Genomic DNA, 18,499 nt, shown 5'->3' on the forward strand with positions numbered 1-18,499 from the left:
GAACAGCCCTGCTGAGTGTGAAACCACTCAAAGTGTGTGCTAGCAAAGTTCAGAAATTAGAAAATATTTTAAAAATAAAAACATGCCATCTTGTCCTATCATTAGTAATGACTAAAAGGAAAACTAATGTTGGGGCAATGCAATGGGAAATGCACTCATATACAATGACAACAGGAAAATAAATAAATATATTTTAATTTGGCAATATAAAAGTAAAATACTTTATCAAATTATTTCAATTTAACCCGCAGAAAGATTAATTTATAAAAATGTATTCAAAATAGAATTATTTATTATAGTGGAAACCAAAATGGGTAGATACATCTTATACATTTGAGAGAATATGTATAATTTTAAGTGAAATTTACAACATTTTGAATGACATGGGGACTGTTTGTGTAACATGATTCATAAAAGTAGGATATACCATTATACATTCAACAGAAGCAAAAATGCAAAATTATATATAAATATAAATATATAAATAATAAATATATAATTTATAAGATATTATATATTGTAAATATATATAATATATAATAATTATATAATTTATATAAAATATAAATATATAAATATACATACACACACACACACATACTGAACACTAATTGTAGCTAATTTAGAGTGTTTGGAATATGACTATTTTTTATTTTCAAATTTTGGCAATTTACAAATTTTCTAAAGAAACACAATAATAATGTCTAAACAAAAAAAAATCAACATAAATTAAATACATGGGAAAACCTATTTAAACAATTTGCAAATAAATCCAAACTTAAATGAGAAAATTCTAGAATGGCACTATTCACCAAATACATTAATCTATTTAGCTATAAATTATCGTTTTTTTCTAAATCAGTGATCCCTGTCTTTAATTTAGCATCTTGCAGTGTTTCAGAGACTCATAAAGCTCTCAAATTAACATCATTTAATTCATTATAATTAATCTATAGCATGCAGGATGAGAAAAAAGTATCAAAATTTAAATAATAGTGTTGTACAAGTCCACACAAGAGATGAAGTCACTGCCTCAAGTATTTATTTTGGATTTCCCAGTGCTGTGAGAAATACAGTTTGCAGAATAAGGATACAAACGCTGAGACACAGAGAGAGAGAGTAAAGGAAGGAGCTTCCATCTAGTTATAGTGTCTTTCTATTACTATATTAACATACATAGGACAAAGAAAAAGGAGTTAGAAAAGTATTAATAGTAGTCTAGTGAATTTCTTTTTTTTTTTTTTAATGTTTATTTATTTTTGAGACAGAGACAGACAGAACATGAACCAGGGAGGGTAAGAGAGAGAGGGAGACACAGAATCTGAAATAGGCTCCAGGCTCTGAGCTGCCAGCACAGAGCCCAATGTGGGGCTCGAACTCATGAGCTGTGAGATCATGACCTGAGCCAAAGTCACAGGCTCAACTGACTGAGCCACCCAGGCACCCCGTGAATTTATTTTTGATAAATTTCGGATATTAGTATTTAATGGTCTATTATTACGTAAAATTTTAATGCATTGTGGTATTTCTTTCCATTGAACTATAGTTGACATACAATGTTACAGGTGTACTACATAGTGATGCAACAAGTCTAGATGTAATGCTAGGCTCACCATAAGTGTGGCTACCATCTGTTACCACACAATGCTATTAACATACCTGCATTATGGTACTTGAATTATGCTTTGTCACCCAGATAGTAATCAAAAAGTATGCAGTATGTTGCAAAGTTACTTTTGTGACTTATAAGGGAAGAAATGCCAAGTTTTAGGACATCCTTGACACTTCAGATTTCCTTAGGAAAACACTGATACTGGTGTGCATACCAATCCTACCTTTACTCTTGAGAATCCATATGGCCTACAAATATACAAGTAATTAATGGAGATGTGTCTTAAATGACTGGCTTACCTGAAATTTTGACTTGAGACACTACTCCATCTCCTCCATCACTGTGTGCACGAACCTCTACAACATACTCTCCATCCCTGGGGATTGGAACTTCTATGGAGTGTTTATGAGTTGAATACAGCTTGCCATCATGCTGGCCATCGGGTCTATAGAGAACCTGAAAAAGTCCCAAAATATGTATATTTAATAAAGTGGTAATAATGAGCCAATGCCAAAACACTAAAACCAAAATAAAAATGCTTAGACTTTTATTAATAATAATAAAAAAATCCCAGGAAGCTGTTTAATACTAGCTAGAAAAAAATTGTTATTTTTAATTCACAGAAATTGATTTCATCTATTATTTTAGGGTGATCCAAGAGAAAATGCCTTAAGCATCTGACTTTTTTTTTCTGACCTAACATAGAGGCAAAAATGTGTGTGTGTGTGTGTGTGTGTGTGTGTGTGTGTGTGTGTGTGTGTATGTGTTTTATGGAATAGGTATAAAAATGAGGGCTCTTTGAACATTTTGAAGTAGTCTTAAAAAAATGCTCAGAATTACATTTTTAATATTATTCCCAAAGTCTGGTATCCAATAAAAAATGTGTGATAGAATATATGGAAATAATCTTTTTTTGGTTCATTTATGGTATGCAACTCAATATACCCAAGTTTACTGTGTGCCAGGCAACACTATCTTAATCATTGCCAAACAAAAATGGATTTATGCACTGATTACTTTAGCAACTCTATTCTTTAAAGCAGTTATTGTACCTATCTTGCTCACTTGACATAGAATTTTCATAGAATTCACTGAAGATCTTTTCTCATTTCAAAATTTATCACAGTACGATGTCATCTGATCCCTCTATACAGCTAGAATAAGAAAGCTGAAAGGATTTTGGTGAAATAAACATCAGTCAAGTCCAAACATTAATCACTCTTTATAGGAATAAAGCCTGTGTGGTGAAAAACCCAGTAATCTTTTACATACCTTATATCCTGTCACTGTAGATTCATTTGATAGTGCTACCACATGATCCCAGGTGATTATATAGCGTGAACCAGATCTTATGGAACTGATGATCCTTGGGGGCTGGCTCGGAGCTGTGGAAAGTAATAATACGCAAGTGACAGCCACCGTATCCAACTTGAGTTTTGCAAACTGCCTTGAGTCAGTGATGATAATGATGTGACAACAACAGCTAATTTTGATGAGTGCTTACTACATAACAGGCACTATACTAAGCACTTTATATCCATGGGTTCATTTAATGTACCCTTGACCCTGTGAGGTAGGTAATATAAGTATCTTTTATTCTCTTCTCCTTGTTCTTGGGTTTCTTTCTCCACCAGTCTTGTAACTGCTGCTTTTAAAGCCATCAATTATCTCCAGTTGGCCAAATAATGTCATGTTTTACTCTTTTCAGACTTAATATCTTTGTAGCATTCTACAGAATTGACCTTCTAACCCCTTTCTGAATCTCATTCTTTTCTTAAATTCATGATCTCTTAACATCCAGGTGTCCTTCCACCTCTCCAGATGCTCCTTCTCATTAACCATCCTGTGCCAGCTCCTGTCCTCTGCCTAATTTCTAGATGTTGGCATGACCTAGGACTTGATCCTGAGAACACTTCTCTGATCTATGAATCTTTCCTAAAATTTATATCTGGGTGTATGGCTATAAGAAGTCAAAATTTTATTTCAGGTGTATGCTTTCTCTTGGCCTCTAGACATATGTGTCCAATTGCCTGTATTAGAATCTCTACAAGACTTCTCAAATGTAATCAAGATGGAACATTTGCCATGTTCTCCCAAATCTGCGTCTCTATGGGTCTTTCCCATCTTTGGCAAATGATACAACTGAATCCTCAGTTTCTGAATCAAAAGTACAGTACTCAGTCTTCCATTCCATCCATGCCAACATCCAAATCAGCACCAAGTTATCAACTCTTTCTGTAGAAAATTTTCCACTTCTCTTTATATCCATTATCACTTAGTTCTGGCCATCATCACTTCTCTCCTTGACATCTAAAACCGTCCCCTAATTGGTTCTTCTGTTTTCACCCCTACTCCACCACCACCCATTGTCCATCCAGAAGCCAGAATGATTTTTTTCAAGCATAAGTTAACTATCCCTCTCTGCCTTAAAATCTCCCAATGGCTCTCAACAGACTTAGAAAAAACTCTAATCCCTAGCAGGACCTACAACTACAAGACTCTTCATATTTCAACACCAGCATACTTCCTCCTTCTCACTTCCAGCCTACATCCTTGTCCAACTGGCCTTTCTACACTTATGGCATACCAAACTATTCCCACCCTTAGGCTTTACCCTAATTACTTTCTCTACCTGAAATCGTCCCCTCCCTGCCAGTTGTCATAGTGGGTCCCTCTTATGATTCATATATATATGACTCAAATGGCATCTTATCAAAGAAGCTTATCTTGACCACTCAATGGGAATTCATTTTCCATCCATGTCACTTTATATTTTATTATGTTTATTCATTTTATTGCCCTGTCAACTGATATTATCATTCATATTGATTTGTCAGTTCTTTGTTTTGTTTTGTTTTGTTTTGTTTTGTTTTGTTTTGTTTTCATGTCCTTCCATTAGGTTGTAAATCTTCTAAGAAGAGGCTCTGGGTCTGGTTGGATCCCTTCTGTATTCTCAATGGCTAGAACAGAGATAGTAGACACATAGCACACTTCTGATGAATAAATGGAAAAAAAGGACAAAGGAATGGACGCTGCTCTTACAAATTAGAAAACTAAGGCTTAAAGGTGGGAGGTAATTTGTCTACTGGCACACATTTAGTAAGAGGAAAATACATATCTGAAGCCCATGGCTGATACTAAAGTCTGGTATCCTATCACCATGTTCAGTTACCTTTCCCCAAGTGAATTTCATAAATTTCCAAACACCAGTAGTATTCATGCCTTTAAATTCTTGCAAATCTCTCTAGAATCTTGAATATAAATTCTATTCTTCTATATATTCAACGTGGGTTCAAGAAGGAGATATCAAAGTGAACCCAGTGAGCTGAGAACGACTAGAAGACTTAAGCAGGATGGGCTGTCTTGTTGTATAAACAATAGAACATATGGTAATAAGAGATGAAACATAATGCTACAACATTTACCTCACATTTGCACTATGCAGTGATGAAGGTTTATATAAAAAAAGTATAGAGAAGAAACAATTTTAATTTTCTCATGCTATATGCTATTTATGCAGTCCTATAAAAACAATGTTAAAAATAGTAACAGAGAATACAAATTGATTATCTAGTGATACAAAATTTACAAATGGAGGTTCTGTAATATTATTTCTATAGTGGAACATTAAATGGGTGGAGTCATCCTCCACATGTTTTCATCACCTACAATAACTAGCAACGATTTTTTGTTTGTTTTCGTTTTAAACCTCGGATGGCTGTAAAAGATAAAATTTAAAATGGAATGCGCTAAGACTGCTAGGTAGTAAATTTCTCTCAAATGTAACTTGCATCATGACCAAATGGATTGGTAGTTTTTGATGAGTCTAAATGCAAATGTTGACTCACGTGCTTTCTTGGTGAAGGTCTCAATCATGTCACTGGGAGGCCCACACCCTGCGCTATTGCAGGCCCTGACTTCCACAAAGTACTGGGTGTCGGGCAGAAGGTTCTCCAGCCTGGCCGAGTACTCTTGGCTGGTGACTTGAACTCTGTGTGCAGCTGCTTCTTTGTCATGGGCAGCCCAATACCGAATCTGCAAACATTCAAATTGAGGAAGATGTTGTCATGACTCAGTGGTGAAAATCCTTTTCACTTGGCTCTGACACCTATGATGTTGGCTGAGTGTCATATACTCAAATTTTACTTAATGCTACTTATACTTCTATTGGTCTTAGAATATGGCAAGGCACATAATGTAGATCTATTAAAGATGTCAAAGAAATCAAGGGCTCACCTCATGGCCTGAAATAGTATCACTCTAACAACAACAACAACAACAACAACAAAAGATGAAGAAGAAGAAACCAAAAACCTCTTCATATGATTTACCTTCAAAATATAACACTGGTTTCTGTTTGGACGTATTTCCACAATAATTTTTATCATTTATTTACTGTTTTATTTCTGTTTGTATAATATCAAATGCGTCATGGGTCACTGATAAAACAGTTTGACAGGAAATACAACTTTGTTTTATAAAAAGTTATTATATTGCCTAGAACATGCGAGTGTAATAAGTTTCTGCTAGTTCATTTTAGAAATATGTATGAAAAAATATTCCCTTTGAAGCTATATTTTTGCCAGCTATCAAAGAAATGGGCTTAAGAGTTTAATTAGTTGAGGAAATTATTTATTATGAAAATCAATTTATTTTTAAAAATGTTATCCATGTTGTGATTAGAAATGATTACTTGTGGGGCACCTGGGTGGCTCAGTCCGTTAAGCATCTAAATTCGGTTCAGGTCATGATCTCAGGGTTCATGAGTTCAAGCCTCCCCCCACCTCCCCCACCCAGAAGCTCTGTGCTGACAGCTCAGAGCCTGGAGCCTGATTCAGATTCTGTGTCTCCCTCTCTCTCTGCCCCTCTCCCACTCACACTTTGTCTCTCTCTCTCTCAAAAAATAAACATTAGTTTAAAAAAATGATTACTTGTACCAACCAATGTACCAATGACACTCTTCCTTGTCTCTTAAAGTTTAAGTAAAAATTGGAAATTATAATTTCCATCCTTCTAATGAGACTATTTTATTGGTTAGAAATTCCTGTATCTAAGGTATAAATAAAAAGGAGCAAATTTCCTTATAAATGTGTTGATATTTTATATATTTTAGATTCCCTGGCCATAAAATAAATGAAAATTTAATTTCACAATTAAGCAAAGTGCCTAGACAATAGTATCTAATATTTATATAATCTTGAATAATTACATAAATCAAATGAAACCATTGTAAAATGGAACTAGATGGTTCCAATTCACTTGGTAACAAAGTAAGGTTTATATGTAGAGTGATCACATTTCAGAACAAAGCCTACTTACTAAGTTGCTAATTTGTTTCCTTTGCAATGTTTTTATTTTGTTTTCTAGTACTCATTTTTCTCATGTCAGCAATACTTTTTCTAATGGTTTTTTTTTTCTAGTGGTTTTGATAGGATCTCCTTGGCATTTCCTGTCATCTGACCAGAAGGATGGCCTCAGAACCAAGGAACTAGAATTGTACCCAGTGTCTCCAGATCTCAGTTGGCAGACAAAAGACCTGCTAAGAGGAGGAGCCTCCTCGAGAAGATGTTTCCAGATTCTGAAAGGGTTCAGGCAGTGAGTACATTCATCTGGGAGGACAATGGCCTACATTTTAGTGGGCACTTGAATCAGATAATGCATAAGGCCTCCTTCTAATGCTTGACTAAAGAGAAATAAAATGAAAATTTATATTCTAATGAAATGCCAAGAACCTGAGTAGGATCATCTGTATACATTATCTTCATAATAAATCTAGAATGTTTTATAGCAATCAAAACTGAAATCTATGAGGTTGATGCATTTTTATATGTATGCTTGTTGACTGAGATGTGGACCACATTTTAAAATCTTCATTGAATTTTAACAACTTTTCTATCATCCAGTTTAAAGAAGAGAAACTTTTTAACCAGATAGATATCAAAAAGGTAATTTCTAAAAGACAGACACTATGAGGAATTAAAGTGACAAAATTTTTCTGCCTTCTCACTTAAATTTCCATGAGGCATTTTGGCAGTACAAAAGAAAAGAGCTTTCCTTAATTTACTATTTGCACCTATATCTAAAATGACAAATGACTTTATTCATCATACTTTAGCAGGGATCTGTGGTGGTCAGTCTCCATTAAAATTCACAATAGGGGCAACTGGGTGGTTCAGTCAATGAAGCGTCTGACTTCCACTCAGGTCATGATCTCATGGTTCGTGAATTCAACTCCTGCACCGGGCTCTGTGTAGACAGCTTAGAGTCTGGAGCGTGCTTCGGATTCTGTGTCTCCCTCTCTCTCTCTGCCCTCCCTGACTCGTGCTCTATCTCTCTTTCTCAAAAATAAACATTAAAAAAAAACATAAGTCACAATAAATTAAAGCAGTAATTTAGCTATGCCTTTTTAACTAGGGAGCAGAAAGAATTATTGAGAATGCCAAATAGTCCTTGATTTCCTTGTTTTAGAACAGGAGAGTTGTTTGAACTTTTCACAGTATAGTTAATCTTTACAAATGAAAGCATCTGAGACAAAATGATTTAATTTAATAATCTCTTTATATGTTTACATATAACTTACAATGTTTTCAAAGTATACTAAAATAAATAATAGATAGATATATGTAATGCATGGCATCATCTTTTTTTCTCTGAACTAGCCACTGGCCATGCACGTCATTTCCAAACAGATAATAAATTTGGGCTGTTGCATCTTGATCATCTCACTGAGTTTCTCAATGTGGTGAAGCACCGAGCAAATCACTTATGAGCGATTTGCAACAAATTGCTTGGAGTGAAGGGTGCAACCTGTAGTCATGGAACAGAACAAATGTGTTGCTTTTGATTAATCACTAGGGAGACCAAAAGAGAGCCTGAATGAATTAGTGGAAAGGGATTATCACTACTGGAAAATACATATGCACATACATACATATAGTAGGTCCTGAATTATGGATAGTAAACCATAAATTCATCTTCATATGCTACATTAATACATAATGCATTTCTTTTTAATGCTGTGGCATTATACAATTTTCACTCTTTCTCTACATGTTTCTATAGAGCATCTTTTGTCTCTACATAGCATCTTTTGTCTCTCATAAACCTATCATAGTGCTTATTAGGCAATTATGACTAATTAGACTGCCTCATGACTTGTCTTTTTCCACTTAAACTAGATTATAAGCTCTTTGATGACAGGGTATTTACTATTTATTTTCAACACTATGGGCACAGGGCTACATTTGACGTATGATACTGTTTCATTCATTGAACAAATATTTATCAGGTACCCACTTTGTCCCACTTACTGTACAAGGTGCTGGGAGTGCAGTGAACCCAGGCATACATGTTCTTTGCCATCATAGATCTTATTTAAAAAATGAAGGAATCAAAATGTATAATTTCACATAAAATCCCTAATATCTTTGAGGCAGAGATCTAAGTATATCATTTTGCCCAAAGAATACTTACTCTTTACAAAAGTATTAGGAAGCTAAAAAGAAAAAAGCCTTAGCAGAAGAATATCACACTTTCCATAAATTGTGTGCTACATTAATAATACTTTTGTACAATGACAATATAGTTATATTCCTTCTCAGAAAAATTTAAGAAATTTGCAGGGAAAATGGCTTTTCTAAAACCTCATTTTCTCGGGGCGCCTGGGTGGCACAGTCGGTTAAGCGTCCGACTTCAGCCAGGTCACGATCTCGCGGTCCGTGAATTCGAGCCGCGCGTCGGGCTCTGGGCTGATGGCTCAGAGCCTGGAGCCTGTTTCCGATTCTGTGTCTCCCTCTCTCTCTGCCCCTCCCCCGTTCATGCTCTGTCTCTCTCTATCCCGAAAATAAAAAAATAAAACGTTGAAAAAAAAAAAAAAACACCTCATTTTCTCCAAAGGGGTTTAGAAAAAAGGAATGGATGTGACAATTATGGAAGTGCCTGAAGATATTTAGCACTTTTGAAAATTGTGTTTGCTCCATTTTATTATTTTCAACTTCAGTAAACTTTTTTCTTAAGTTTATTTAGGTTTTTTGACTGAGAGAAAGAGAGAGAGAGACAGGGAGAGAGAGAGAGAGAGAGAGAGAGAGAGAGAGAGAGAGAGAGAGAGAGAAACATGGAAGAGGAAGAAAGAGAGAGACAGAGGGAGAGAGAGAATCCCAAACAGGCTCGTGGATGTAGGGCTTGATCTCCCGAACCAGGAGATCATGACCTGAGCTGAAATCAAGAGTTGGAATCAGATCCTTAACTGACTGAGCCACTCAGGCAGGCGCCCCTGCAGTAACCTTTTGGATCAGATTTCTAAGTTCTGTCCTTTCAGTTCTGAATTTGCTGGAAAAAAAATCATAATCATGTGACAAGTGAAGATTCTTTTGTAAAAGATTTAATACAGTATTTAGGAGAAACGGTTAATATGGTCATTTAAGTGAAAAACTAAGACTCTGACACAAAAAGCTCAATCTCTAAAAATATACAATAACTATATTATCCAAATCTTAGACTCCTTTGCTTATTAGAATATTCTATGGGAAAGGAATAGCAAAAATATAAATCATTCCAATCTGTATTCTTACACCTTTTGGGAGCCATTCAAAATTCTTTTATTCCAGCCACTGGTGCAGGGACCAACCAATTCTATGGAGGCTTCACTTAGGTACTTCTCCTAAGCATGACCAGTAAGCATTTCACCCATGCTAGTGCTGCTGGCTTCGCACTCCCAGTCCCAGGATGTCTTTGATGCTGGGATGTGAAACTTGTCCCACAGTCCACGGAAGTGGGAGAGGAGGTGATGCTGATGGGGCCACCCTTAACCAGTGGGGGGCAGCAGTGGATGAATGCTCCCCCTTTTATCCCAGGTAGGGCAATTCTAAGCCACATTCTAAAGGTCCTCAAAGATCCTAAGAGATGGAGCACCAGTTGCCAACAGGGTTTGCCAAAAAGATATGCATCTTTCTATCCAAGCTTCCCCTTTTCCTCTTCACTCTGTTTTTCCTCATTTTTTTGCTCTCCAGGATCATATTAAAACAAATGGATCAACAACAAAAACACTACCTTCTCCCACACCTGTGTGTCAGACTTTGCTTTGGGGAGATCAAGATCCAAAATAAGAAAATGAAGTACTTCCTAAATATTAGTACTTCCTAAATGTGCTCACTATAATCAATTAACCTTTAAAAAACTGAGATTACTCAGGATTGATAATCTTTTAAGATAATTGTGAAACTGATTATTTGCATTAATCTCTAATTCACTTGTTAAGAGATTTTGCATTCATTATTCCTGATAGCATATTATGCTTGTTTACATTAAGTTAAGTGGGTGTTGTACCTGTTGGGTGAACAAACTAAGTCTTTTGCGGATTCTGGGCAGGAGCTCAAAGCTCTAATACACCTTTCCTACACTGCAGAAAAACTTGTACCATTAAGGTTAGGAGTGGGGAGCTCTTTAGGCAAGAGGAAAAAATAAGGAGAACTTAAACGCTCTACTGAGATACATTTTAAAACCACAAGGGAAGAGATTATTTTTAAACTCAACTGCTCACAGTTCTGACTTGAAATATCAGGAAATTAACCTTGAGAAGGGGTCAATCACACAGGACTCGGGCTTTTCCAGTTTTTATTTTATTTTCTTAATGTGTTACTTTTTTTTCTCTGTTTCTGTATAACTTTGTCCCTGAGTACATTTTTATAGGAAGTGCACTGGGGTATTAGTTTTCTCAATCATCTATCTTGTTAAACCATTGGCTTCTCCCATAATATTTTAAAATAGAAACAATAACCACATTATAGTCAGTCAAACTCCCCCCCACCCCCTATACAGGGGCATTTTCTTACAGGAGAATAAATGTTACAGACATTCTCTTTTAAGCTTTCATGCTTGTCTCTTTGATATTCAAGGTTCTGTGTCAACAACTCAAAAAGGTTTTAAGAAAGAACAACTGGAAACAATAATTTTGCGATTTATGTCCAATATTTTAAATTTATTTGGAGACGTAAGACCTAGGTTCAAATCTGGTTATGCTAATTATTACGCAGACAAATATTTCTAAACTCCAATGCTGTTGAGCATCATAAAGGCTCAACAAATGTTATCATTCTTATCAATATTATCATTATCATTTTCATCACTGTCATTATCATCACTATCACTGTCTTCAAATGTCCAATGACATAGAACAGGGAAAGGCATTAAATGGTTTGATTTCATTCCACACAACAGTTCTATGAGGCATGATTACTCTTTCACCTTTCCAGGTAAGAGAACCAAGGTTCAGAAATTTCAGATAAATTTTGTATCAAATTCCTCAGTGACAGAGTTGAGCTATCAATGCACATCTGCTCAGCAAAAGAGCTCACTGTTTTCTACTTAATATGGAGTTACAGAAAGTCAGATATCTGTGAAACTAAATTCCTCAATGGTATACATTTTCCTTGAAATTATCATTTGAGAAAATATTATCTGATAACTATTATTTTTAATGGACTATTTCATTGAAAATCCTTAACTGATGTTTACTTCCAATCAAAAAAGCTTACATTCTGGTTATTGCCTAAATTCATTGGTGCCAATGCTAGGTCAATGTTTTAAACAAAGTAAAATATAAATTTAGCATTTTGATTCAATGAGTGAGTTATATTTTAAATAATCTTTTTTCTCTTTTTTTATGATTTAAAAATGAATAATATGAAAGAAGAAAAAATCCTATGGTTCAAGATGACTTTCAAGCTCCAAATACTGATGTCTTCTCCCAAGAAACCTTGGACTTGTTTATTATAGGGGTTTGTAATGCCTAGTGAATTTCTTTATTTTTCCCATTCCTTTCCTACTAGCTTTAAATGTAAAGGTCAATTTAATAACTTATGAATACTGTCTTTCCAGTTCATTCCTACCATTCCACTCTTTTCATAATAGCTTCAGCTGAACCCTTGCAAAGATTATCTGAAGACACTTTGACATGTACCCAAATCATAACCTATGTTACTGAAGAAAAAAAGCTTCCTGATATTTACATGTTTAAAACTTAAAATCTTGGGTTGGTTTTGTGGTCACATCTCAGAAACATGGCTTTGAGAAGTCCAGATTGTAACATATGATTTGATAATACTGTAGCTCTATTCAGCCTGAATACCTGTTTAGTGCCTACCCTGTGCCCAGCACTTGTTCTTGGCACTGAGAGAAAAACAGACAAAATCTTGCCCTCAAAGAGCTAATATTCCAACAGATGAAGAAGGAAGGTGCACAAGAATTGAGAGGGCAAGCTGGCTGTGTGCGCAGTTCAGCGCCCATGGTTTCAGAAGGGCATTCACTTCTAAAACAGAAAGGAGTCTGTGGTTTGGCATAAAGCCTTGAACTTTGAATCATCAAAGCTGAATTTTAGATACTGCTTTGACACTTAATTTGTGCTGAGGCAAGTTGTTGAATCCCTGGCATCCATTTGCTCATCTGCAAAGATCAGATGTTGCCACTTCCTCCTAATTTTCACTCTATGTGCTTAATTAAACATATGAGATGATATCACATTTCCTGCACAATCAAATCTTAATTTTGCTAGTATTGTATTAAAGGCCCCGACTATCATTCTAGCTTCAATTTTCCAGGTCTTCTTCCCTTCAACTAAGACAAACTCTCCCCTTTGTATCTGGTGAATTCCTACTGGTATTTTAAGACTCAACTCAAGGAAAATTTCCTTTGGGACATTTCGAATGTTGCCAATTTTCTACCTTCATAGATAACATTATGAGACGCATATTTGGTATATTTTTAGTTATTTCTTTTATAGGGACCATTAGAAGTGGAACTACTGAGACAAATAGAATAAACATTTTAAGGATGCTTTTATAAATTATCAAAATGGTTTCCAAAAAATTTTTAAATTTGGCAACAGTTTATGAGAATGTCTCAAGAGATCTCATTTAACTATGGGTGTTATTACCTTAGTTTTTATTTCAGTCAACTGTTTGTCAACACACAGGACTCTTTATCTCTCCTAGATAAGCTAGTTAGGAATCTCCGCCTTACTCTTAACAACTAGCTTATAAATGCCCAACATATTAGACACAGAGATTATAGTGTTAGTTGCCACATAAATCAATGGCCACAGAACATTCAAAGGGAGAACATATTTGAAAACTTATGGTAATAAACTTTTGAATAAATGTATATAGTTTAATAAAAATTGAACTCACCTGATAGCTTTCCACAATTTTTTCTACAACATGATCCCAATGAACAGATATCTCAGAAGATGATAAGACTTTTACACCTACTTCTGTTGGGGCTTCACTGGGAGCTGAAATTTGATGAGAACATTACATTCTTATATAAGGTGCTTATATTCATATATCACCATTTGCTGTATGAATGGATTAAAATTACATTTTAATATTTTTTCAAGTTTTTGTATTTCTAAAATAAAACAAGACCAGTAATTTTATTATCTTTTTCTCTGCTTTTACTAATATTATTTTATTTCATGGTCAGCAATGATATATGATGACACACAGTCATCTACATGAATGTTAATATATTCATACACATGTACATACACATGCACACACACACTTTTACAAAATATAAACTCTTTCACGGATTTCTCCAATATCTGTGAGCAAGAACTGTACTAATTATTTTTTTGTATTTCTCTGTACTAATCTGCTTTAAGAAAGCCTGTGGATGCACATTCAATTCATTATATTTATATAACTCTATATTATCAAAAATAGGAAATTTGATATTTATTATTAAAATTGTTCATTACATTTAATTTTCATTTTTCTCACTCACACTTTGTATTTACATAAGGTACAGATACACAGGAATACTTCTCTCCTTTTCTTTTATGTTTAAGCTAAGTTTTTTTTTTTTTTTTTTTTTTTTTAGATCCTTTGAAACAAGTTGTGACATCCACTGCTTCTTGTGCTCAGGAAAGCTTTTATAAGTCTAATCTTCCAACTGGGCATCAAGTCAAGTATGTATCAAAAAGGTCTCTGTTCAGTGAAAAATAAAAAGTAATTTACATCCCTTATGAAAATTACACAAAGAAACTAAGGAAATCTTTAAGCAAGAATGGTCAATTTTTATTGTCTTTTATTAACAAACCATAATCCTCTTTTGTGTAAAAAATGTCCTGCACATGAACATTGTTGCCTTTCTAAATCAAGGTTAATGTGTAGCACTATGATTGATTTCCTAGCAGGAGAAGAAGAGAGGAACGCTTATACAAGCTTCGGCACATGCAGGTTTTATGAGACTTACGAAACATTTAGGAAAGAAATATAATTAAATGCAGATGGTCATGACTACAGAGATGACAAGCATGGCCCTTTGCCTGATTACTTTAGCATCAAATAAGGCACTAAAAAGTTGATATTGGGTGAGAAGATAACTTGTAAAGTGCTTTTTACTTTCATTTCTTCTGTGGGGGATACTCAGATTGTTCAAACTGGTAACAATGAGCCAAGTTACCATCTTTCTATTGAATCAGAATAAGTATAGAGAATGTAAGAATTATTACTCAGGTCTGAAAGCCCTGACTTGATTATAAACTTAAATAATTTCCATTTTTATTCTCTCCATGTATTTAGTTAACTTAAAGCATGTGTGTGTGTGTGTGTGTGTGTGTGTGTGTGTGTGCGCGCCTACATGTATATATAACCATATATATAAGATTGCCTTTCATGTTTGTGTTATAAGTAAAGATCATGGAATGATGGGAATACACATTAAATTTTTAACAAGTAGGGAAGCTAATAACTGTATGGCTGAAGAGCGTTATGTGAGTTCTGATAGCTAAATGTGTATTTTGAAGTAGAAGGTAACACAAATTGGGCAAATGAATAGAGTGTTTTTCCTCTAAGAGATCAGAGGAGTATTTCCTGTTTTATTTCCTTTTGTGCTTCTCACATGTATGTGAAGAGAACTTGGCCAAGGACAAATGTGTCAGGTCAGAAGGCAATGGAATTTTCCATTTGCTTTTCTAGCCATTAATTGTTTACATAGTGCTCATGAGTGCGGAGGTATAATAAGGAGGTCTTATGTTTCTTTAATAGGAAAACAATAAAAAGCATAGTAGCTTAAATAGGAAATCACAGAAATCGATGTTATTATGTTTAATCCAAAACGATGTATTATTTATCAAAGACATATAAAGTCTTTTAAAAGCATTCTCAGTTCAGATAAAGTTTCTAGAAAAACAAAGAGAGCCAGTATCTATATATTTTTCCCCTTAACTAGTTCTCCAGACAAATTTTTCCTTTCCCAATAAAAAAATTCAACTTTCTGACTCCTTCTTCATAGAATTATGCCTAGATTCCCTTTAATAAAATTTCAGCACTCTATTGAAGTGGCAAAGAAGTTACATAAAGGATGTAATTATACAATTTGGGGGTTAAAAGGGGAAACTTTACCCCCAGAAAAGTATATATATGTTAAGGAATTTGTAAGTAGTAAGCATTGTGAATGCACAGACATACTAAGGTACCAACCAAGTATGGAGAATTTCTCACTTCACAATTAGAATCAAGAAGCCAAAAACAGGGGTCCAAAGCCAATTATTTTAGTGGAGATTTCCTAATTATCATGGACATGATCTAAAGGATGAAAAAGATTTGGGAGGTACTCTTGTCTTTAAATGGTTGGAATGACATTTTAGTTTTGATCAAAGTAATACTCTTTTACTAAATGCCTAGTACTATGAAAAGATCTTAGCAAGTAAGGCCTGAAAGACAGCAAACAAAATACCTACCAGGGAGTTAGGTTTATCTTCCCTCATCATGTTAGTAAGGTCTTTTACCTACCGTCTTGTGCTGAATTAATGACTGCTGTGAGGCTGTAAGGTCCATCTCCTTTGTTGTTGAAGGCCTTAACTTTGACTTGAAATGCAGTGGAAGGGCGCATGGTCTCATCTTTATGGACATAGCGGCCAGTATCTGGATTAGTTACTGTAACTTTTTTCCATTCTTCCCCATCAAAAGGCTTAAATGCCACTATGTAACCAAAATTGTTGCCGTAGTGGTATTCTCTTGACAAAGGCTAAATAGAAATTGATATATTAAATAGGTTTAAGCAATATAATTAATAAGGAGGAAATCCAACGCAAATAATAGTAACAATACACATCGAAGCATGTTCTTTGTAAAAAAATTACTTAAAAAAACATGTTCATAAGTTAGTGCTGCCTGAAAATGCCAGGGCAAAAACATGCCCAAACAAGTAATGACTTTACTTACTAAGTATTCTCTTCCTGGAATATCTCAGGGGGGCTCTCACTCTGGACCTTTTTACATTCAATTCTTTCTGCCTAGAATGCTCTCCCATACATCAGAAGCTTCCCTCCTTCACTTTCTTGAGGTAAAAATCACCTACTTGTGGTCTTTCCTGGCCACAAGATCTGCCATTTCAAGACTATTTCCATAACACCCCATACACCCCACCTCCCTGCTTTATTTTCTTTTCTGTAACACTACCATGATCCACACTGTATAATTTACTTATCTATCTACTTCATTATCTTTCTCAACTACTAGAATATAAGTTTCATGAGGGCAGGGTTTCTGTGAGTTTCATTTACTTTCATGCCTAGAACCTAAAACAAAGAGTTGTATATGACTCTAGAATATCTGTCCTGTAATCAAACAGTAGGCACTGGTCAGAGGAGAAAAGGGAGAAAAAGAAGGAAGAGATGATATTGCCTTCATCTGTAGGAGGCTGGCTGTGGGCCCCTGTCTGACACAGTACTGATGAATGTGCTCTGTTGGCATTATTTCCTGAGTTTCTTATCATTACACACGTCATCTGCCCAATAAGGAAGTTCATGTCAGCCTTAACAAGTCATTATTTATAAATAACGACAAAGCTAGTTCTAGTAAATACTCATTACTTAGTCGTTTTCAGTCAAAAAGAGAAATATGCAAATTGTGTCTTTAATTTTTCACCAGAAAAATCAAAGTTATCTTGAGGAAAAACCATGAAGTAAATATACCACAGTTTCTTGAATATACATATGTTAAACAGGATGGTATAGAAATATACATCCTGAAAGCATAATCCCCAGGATGCACATATTGTGATTTTTTAAATTATTAGATAATATAACCTAGTGTTTCACAGTAGTTTAAACATTTTTTCTTATTGATAGTTATCTACCTAGTTTTTGCAATTTAGAGTATACCAGAGTCAGCTAGAGAATTTTCAAATCCCAATGAAACTGGAGAAAAAAAAAATCCAGAAAAGAAAAAAACAAACTCCTTGGGGAAAAAATTAATAAGTCTCAGGCCATAGAGACTTGATTTAAAAATTTTAGAATAGGATTTCTAATTATGAATTTTTTTTTAAATTTTTTTTTCTCAACGTTTTTATTTATTTTTGGGACAGAGAGAGACAGAGCATGAACGGGGGAGGGGCAGAGAGAGAGGGAGACACAGAATCGGTAACAGGCTCCAGGCTCCGAGCCACCAGCCCAGAGCCCGACGCGGGGCTCGAACTCACGGACCGCGAGATCGTGACCTGGCTGAAGTCGGATGCTTAACCGACTGCGCCACCCAGGCGCCCCTCTAATTATGAATTTTTGACAAGCCCACATCTTATCCTGAAACAGATACCATCCAATTTTTTTTTAAACCAATTCATATATATGCATAGGGGCACTTGTACCCCAATGTTTATAGCAGCACTCTCAACAATAGCCAAATTATGGAAAGAGCCTAAATGTCCATCAACTGATGAATGGATAAAGAAATTGTGGTTTATACACACAATGGAGTACTACGTGGCAATGAGAAAGAATGAAATATGGCCCTTTGTAGCAACATGGATGGAACTGGAGAGTGTGATGCTAAGTGAAATAAGCCATGCAGAGAAAGACAGATACCATATGTGTTCACTCTTATGTGG

At 35.0% G+C, this 18,499-nt stretch overlaps 1 protein-coding gene across 1 annotated transcript in view; it reads right to left on the minus strand.

Moving 5' to 3' along the window:
• The window catches only part of CNTN1 (contactin 1), a 171,648-nt gene that overhangs the window by 42,039 nt on the left and 111,110 nt on the right, over window positions 1-18,499 (minus strand). The window contains exons 17-21 of the mRNA XM_040488424.1: window positions 16,405-16,639; window positions 13,795-13,898; window positions 5,461-5,647; window positions 2,885-2,997; window positions 1,912-2,068 (exon numbers count right to left, since the gene is read on the minus strand). Of these exons, the coding sequence (XP_040344358.1) occupies window positions 1,912-2,068; window positions 2,885-2,997; window positions 5,461-5,647; window positions 13,795-13,898; window positions 16,405-16,639 (796 nt within the window). The remainder of the gene's footprint in view (window positions 1-1,911; window positions 2,069-2,884; window positions 2,998-5,460; window positions 5,648-13,794; window positions 13,899-16,404; window positions 16,640-18,499) is intronic.

This window comes from Herpailurus yagouaroundi, unplaced genomic scaffold (genome assembly GCF_014898765.1).
Source record: "Herpailurus yagouaroundi ecotype Mexico unplaced genomic scaffold, PumYag 166, whole genome shotgun sequence".
Taxonomy (NCBI): Eukaryota; Metazoa; Chordata; class Mammalia; order Carnivora; family Felidae; genus Herpailurus; species Herpailurus yagouaroundi.